General features: G+C 44.5%; 1 protein-coding gene across 1 annotated transcript; it reads right to left on the bottom strand.

Moving 5' to 3' along the window:
- LOC109823997 (transcription factor HEC3-like) lies at window positions 3,965–4,991 on the bottom strand. The gene has a single exon (XM_020390487.1). It carries the CDS (start codon window positions 4,853–4,855, stop codon window positions 4,226–4,228), a length of 630 nt encoding a protein of 209 aa, XP_020246076.1. The 5' UTR covers window positions 4,856–4,991; the 3' UTR covers window positions 3,965–4,225.

Below are 7,209 nucleotides of genomic sequence, written 5' to 3'. Positions count from 1 at the left end.
AGGTCTTGCTTCCAGGCACAGAGTAGATCCACCCTGGAGCCCTAAAGTCCTTTGGGGGAAATCTCCCGCCAGCTTGGAAGAAACGATGACGGAAGGTCTCCGCGATCGCTACCGTCTCTCCGGCGGGCGCCTCGTTGAACGGTAGGCCAGGACGCAGACAGGTCACCCGTTTGCAAGAGCTCTCCACCCCGTATCCAGCCGTGGAGCCCGTGAAGACACCGCAAGTGACCCCATCCTGAGTAGGGGTCAAATCCCAGTTCATCACTCTAGGGACCGCGAAAGACCGCAACTCGACGATTGAAAACCCTCTCGGCATGCTGGGAAGATAATAGTGGATCCCGTCCACCACGCAGAACCACCTGCTCTCCTTGAGCAGTAGGGCGGAAGGATCAGTCGCAATGTCACCAAACAAGAACTGGGGTTTTTGTAACTCCGTCCTGGTTTCATCTGTCAACACCGCGTCGATGGTCAGCTCACGCAGCGTTAGATGGTGCCCATCAGTGACTCTCCTTATCAGGCCATCCGGCTTATCAGCGGAGAACACAGGCACCGGATCCAAGGAAGGAAATCGGGGAGGCGCCGTATAGCCTGTGCCTCCGGCGAGACCGATGGCCACGCCCTTCGGAAGGGCTTTGTCAGAAAAGGTCGCTGCAAGAAAGAACCAAAGAATCAGGACAGAATCCGCCCTAAGGGTAAATCCGCCTATCAAGCCAAGAAGGGCGAATTCGCCTGTCAAAAAGTAAAATCCGCTTAACCTGAACGAGATCTGCCTATCTAAACGATACTTACCTTTACCAGAGAAAAAGTCAGACTCGCCTATCAAAAACGAGTTCGCCTTCATCCAATAAAGGTTAATTTCGCATGTAGAGACAGAGATCGTCCTCTACGAATAAATGTAAAATCCGCCTAAAAAGGGCCGACTTCGCCCTAAATCGGGGAAGCTGCCAAAGGATGACTGAATCCAGGGAGGACAAATGATACTTATCCTCCCAACCCGACGTCTGTAACCTACACAAGGTCGTCAGACGAACCCCTTGACTTACCCAAGTGCGTCTCACGCATGCTGGCGGGCACACTGGTGGCGAGGCGGTCAGAATAGCGTCCAGGACCTCCTCCCTTCGCAACACACTTCTTAGATTTCGGCGCCATTGGGGGATAAAGCAGGAACTCTCTCTCTTTAGAAAATTTTCAAGATTCTTGAGCACGGTAGCTCTCAAAGGAAAGAGAATAGCCTATTCGTTGCTGACGTGGCCACGATCGCCCTCAAAAAGCGAAACACTAGCGGACGAGAAACATGACCACGATCGGAATCAACGGCCCAGATTGCCCCCAACATTTCGAAGGAACCGTCAAGACGGGAAACAGGCCGGTCGAAAACCCGGAACCCGAGCCGAAATCGACGGTTGTATCCGACGGTTGGGTTCAAAAACCACGGCCACGATTCAGACGAGACGCACGAAGCTTACGTTAGATTGTCGAATCACAATGAACGCGACATGACGGAACCACGCCGCCTTAGCTGGAAAGCACAAAGCCCCGCCGGCGGACGCGTGGCTCACTCACACTGAACCTAGTTTCGCCCAAAGGAAAAGTCTCACCTGCGAAAATTCTAATCAGATCCGCAAGTTGAGCAAAATTTCGCCTCCAAAACCTAACCACGCCTGAACGGCTCATTCGCCTGTGGAGACAACTGACCTGTCCAAAGCCTTGAACCTCCAACGAGATGGCCTCGTTTTAACCCGCGCCTCAGAGGGCTGAGGGTTAGAGTAGAAATCTTAGCATCAAGTCTAAGAGAAACTACTCGACAACTCATCATACTGAGGGGAATAGTATGGCTAGCCCGATTCAAACGGTAATCGGTAAAGGCATATCAAACCCGTTGATAGCTGAGGGTTTGCTAAAAATCCTAAAAGAAACCAAATGCACTTATTTCACCAAGAACTTCTTTATTCAAAGTATTACAGACCACACGCAAGCCGGTTTAGGTCTGAAAACTTTGAAGGGGGTCTTGTAGACGGTAAAAAATACCTCTGTGGGCTTGCAAGAAATTCGCCTACAAGGAGAAGTCGCCCATACAATTCGCCTAAGCCACGAGAATTCACCTTTTAATACAACTCGCCTGACCGGGTCTGAAGTCGAATTCGCTAGCGAACCTCAAGGCCGCCAGAATAGCTAGGTATCTGCTACCCCACGTGCCAAGGCGGGCTTTCTCATCTCTCTCGACCTAAAGGGAGAAAGCACGGTACTCCAGGCCCATCGAATGGCCGTTCACAGTACGAGTGATCGGGCAGGTGTCGAGTCAACCTGAGCACTCATAAATACAGCTCACCTCATCCGTCCGAGTCGAGAGCTGGATCCGCCGGCATTCGGCAAGCTGTCCAAACCTACTCGAGTGCCGGACACCTGCTTTCCCACCTCTCATGACCTGAGAAGAGAGAGAGCACAGTACTCTAGGCCCGTCCAGTGGTCGCTCACAGTACGAGTGATCAGACAGACGCCAAATCAACCTGCGCGCTCATAAATGCGACTCAGCTCAACGGTCCAAGTCAAGAGCTGGATCCGCCGGTGCACAGTAGGCTGGCCAAATCCATTCGAGTAGTGGGCAGCCACTGTCTCACATACGAGGAGGGGGCCTTCCCATTCCTACGTGACACGACGTGAAGCACAACCCATCGAATGACCGTTCGTAGTACAGATGAGCGGCAAGACATCTCTCAACAGTACATGATCACATCCCATAATTCAAGGAGTGACCACGCCGTCTCTCCACCATTTTAAGAACTTCTTCCAGCCACAAGGGAGAGGTTCATCGGTTCACCAGTTCAGAACTTTTTCCAGCTACGAAGAAGAAGTTCAGTTGTTTCTCAACCGTCCAGCGATTCGCTCATCGCCGAATCAGCTAATTGAACCACTAGCTCTCGACTCCCGCGAGGGTCGATGACAAGCTCTTTGCATAACCGTTGCACTGTAGCATCCCCTTTCAGTTTCGGGCCCTGATCGCCGCCGAACTCGAGAACCCGAACTCCATCAATCCGAGTTTCTACTGTGTACTGAAGCTCTCCAGCAACTTCGGTCAAACCGTCCAAGGGAAGCAGACTCGACACGAGCATCGAGCAAAGCATCCTGTAGCTACCGAAAGTCCCCACACTAAATAAGGAGGGCCTTCCTTCTGCTTCTGTTGTAATTTCGATTTATTAGTTTGTAATAAGCCTTCTTATTAATACAAACGAAGTTCCCTGTTTTCGGGAGATCAAAATTTACACCTACAGTGATCAAAAAATAAGTTGGAAAATCCCAACTTATTTTTTTTCCCTACGTATAAGTTATAAATAAGTTATAAGTAACCTTTACGAAACATGATTTTGATGCTTAAGTAAAAAGATACTCTTAAGTAAAACTAAATATATCGCCAGACATGCTGTACAGTAGGAATGCGTTCTCACTTTTTATTTAAATTGATTACTCTTTCTTAATATTTACATTGCGGAACAATCACATGAAATTCTTCCAATTAGCGGACGCACTCTACTTTCATTTCCAAATAGTTTAAGCTATTATATACAGAGAGAGAGAGAGAGAGAGAGAGAGAGAGAGAGGATCAATCTAGCTCAGCATCGGATATAATGTCAAGATGTACATGATATTCCCACGTGCAAACGCGCATGGTAGAGAGAGAAGCAGAGATATAGGCTCATCATTCCAATAGCTCACATCTCTGGTTTTTTCTGTTTCCTTTCCAAGTGAAGGAAACTCCCTTCCAACAAACTTCCAACCTAGACTTCATCACTTTGCCTAAAAATTAGACGAAATCCCTCTCACCTCAAAATCTCAATACATCAATACATTGCAAGCAAGCACAAAAGCACACTGATACAAGACCACAAAGGTAACCGTTATCATGATTCATGATTCTAGGGCCACCAAAGTCAACCATACTGTAACAAACTATAGTCACATGACCCAATAAAATCAATAACTAAACCAAAAATATAAAGTAAAACTCAAATGGCATGCATATATACACTTTATGCTACACTTCAAGCTAGCCCTTATAATTTCTCCCTTACATCCATCCATATTTAATCCAATTGAACTCATCGATATCGCACACCAACAACTTATAGAACATGGAATTAACCCACATTAATTAATTATCAATCATCATGTCAATTTCCTAACATTACCTATTGATGATGACTTGACCCATCACCGGAAAACGCAAACCCTAGCCCTGTCGGCAAACCACCCATCCCTGGCGATGACGATGGGCCCACACTCCAACCCATAGACCCGATCGGGACTCCGACTTGGGGCCCCACCGGTTGGCCTGCAACTCCTGCACCTGCCTTTTCAAGAACTTGACATATCTGATGGCCTCATCAAGCATGGACGCAGTGTCCATTTTAGTCCCGCCAGGAACTAACCTCTGCAAGATTCTTATCCTCTCGCTTATCCTCTCTCGTCGGTGCCTCGCTGCTATGCTTTGAGGGTCGTCGCTTATTCGAACATTTCTTCGCTTCGGTTTCTTGATTGTTGAGGGATCTATGTCCACTGGTTGCATGGCTGCAATCTTGTACATCATCTCCTTCATTGCTCCTAGAGCCTCCTCTTCTTCTTCATTGTCGTTGTGAGACTGGGCGTTGTTATCGGATTCGGATAGTTCGAGTTGAAATTGGGGATTGGGAGGGATTAGGTTTTGGAAATGGTGGTGTAAACTAGGGTTGAGGGTTAAGTCGTAGGGGGGTTGGATTTGATCAAGGAGGATGTGGTTGTTCATGGTCATGTCAAGATCCCAAGAGGAGCTTGAGCTTGTTGTTGGTGTCGTTGAGTTTGTGTTGGTTTTGGTGATATCCATAAATAATAAGAGGGGGGAGGTGTGGGGTTTGTACAAAGAGAAGAAAGAAAGATATATAGATGGGGGAAAGAGAGATGGTGTAAGAGAGAGAGAGAGAGAGAGAGAGAGAGAGAGGGGACAGAGTTAGGTCTTATGAATCCCACACAAGAGGGGGACTTTAAATAATACAAAAGAGACGAAGGTTGTCGTCACTATTGGGATTGGTTGTAAGATAAGGTTCGGAGAGAGAAGAGAGAGGCCATGTTACTATATGTTCGATTCAGCGGAAGGGAGCAGGGTTAAATTAATTATTGAGATTCATGTGTGGGGCCGAATTGAAATTTGTATACTCGAATTGAGTATGGTGATTGCAATAAAAATAAAAGAGTGGGGATGTGGGTGGGGAAGGATAGGGAAGGCACCAAAATGATCAAGGGTACAGCTGTGGTCCTCGTGAAGGATTGCAGGCTTTTACACATCCCTATAGAGCGCCCCCCCTAATTCTTTTCTCATGAGTGACGAACGCAAGCATTCAATTCATAGGGTTGGCTCTTAACAAATTAAGCATCCCTAAGCCCGAAAAGAGCCTTGTAGGGGGGAACCCCCTCGGGCGTAATATTGAACTTTCCATGCTTAAGGGCAGTGAGTACTCAATTGGTGCGCTTCTTTGTGGCTTCAAAGTGTGCAGGTTTCTTTGCACTTCGGTATCATATCATGATGAAGTGTGATAAAAGCCCTCCTAATGCTTGCATGAAAACAGTCTCTCTCTCTCTCTCTCTCTCTCTCTCTCTCTCTCTCTCTCTCTCTCTCTCAAAACTCGCACCTCTCACACACACACACACATACATCACGCCCATTTTTCGTCTTCATGTTTTTAGTACTTAATTCGCAGAAATTGTAGCTACTTAAGGTCACAACAACCAATTATATCATCAATGCATACACTAATACGAGATGGAATCTAGGAGACAGTCTCAATTATTTAGTGCATCACCATATGCCAGTAGCTGATTATGGTGGAACCCACTAAACCTTATCAAAGAGTGACGATACTAATATTTTTAGGGGATATACAGGCAACAAAAAGTTTAAGTTTTTCTACTTTATGTCAACTAGTTTATTTCATATCTTAAAGATGCAAATATCTTCTGTCATAAAAGAATACGGCAAGTGTACATTCTTGTCCACCAACCCAACCCAGCTGTGGGTATTATTTAAAGGTCATAATGGATAGCATATTGCCTGAGACATGCACTAATCATGTAATAAAAAGTCATGGGAAGTTAGTCATGAGTTCTACCTAATTGTTTTATTCACATAGAAACATCAATTAGAAAATTCGAAATCCATTACCAGATGGAACCATAATTACGATGAACCACGGCTGCTAAATTTCTTGAAAGGTATTCTACTTGGCATACTTAATTAATTATTTTTCAACATTTATTTTTAGCTCCTAATTAGTTACTATACAAACACAGGGTCTGAGAGGATGAGCAGTTGATGAAATCGGATATACAGATTAAAACTTATTAGCATAATTAGCTCATATATCCAGTTCCTAAAAATTTGCTATACAGTGTCAATCTTGCAGAAGTAGTTATATAGAACTTGTGTACATCAAAAGTGTCATATGTTGGTTACTGAATCTAATATGACGCAGTATTAACTGCAAACAATAGGAAACAAGCAGAGATTACACGCAGACATGTGCACTCATACATACATGTCAATGTATTTATACATGTATATGTAAGTATAAGTGTGTGTGTATATAGGTACATGTATCTGGAATGAAAGTGGAAGAAAACTGACCTACTTATGGTAAATTGGAGTTACATGATATGGATCATTATGCTTAGACTATTAATTGCTCAATGAAGCTGCAATACTGGCACTGACTTTTGTCGTAATTAATACTATTCTTTTGTCTGTATACTTTTTATTAAGATACTTGCTAGAAATAAAGCTAACGCCAATAGTTCTTAATAAAAAGCAACCCGTGTGGTATTACTTCCTGAACTTTCCTCATCAAATTGGTTGTACTGGTTTCATGAAACATGCATAAACCAAGATTTTCGATCTTGAGCTTGTTTTATCAACTACATTACACAAATGTATATATGCTTAGACTCTTAATTGCTCCACGAAGCTGCAATACTGGCACTGACTTTTGTCGTAATTAATATTATTCTTTTGTATATATGCTTAGAGTCTTAATTGCTCAGCGAAGCTGCAATTCTAGCACCGACTTTTGTCGTAATTAATACTATTCTTTTGTATATATGCTTTTTATTAAGATATTTGCTAGAAATAAAGCAAGCGCCAATAGTTCTTTAATAAAAAGCAACGCATGTGGTATTACTTCATGAACA

Source organism: Asparagus officinalis, chromosome 9, assembly GCF_001876935.1.
Source record: "Asparagus officinalis chromosome 9, Aspof.V1, whole genome shotgun sequence".
In the NCBI taxonomy this organism is placed as follows: Eukaryota; Viridiplantae; Streptophyta; class Magnoliopsida; order Asparagales; family Asparagaceae; genus Asparagus; species Asparagus officinalis.
This window is presented reverse-complemented; position numbering and strand designations above follow the sequence as displayed.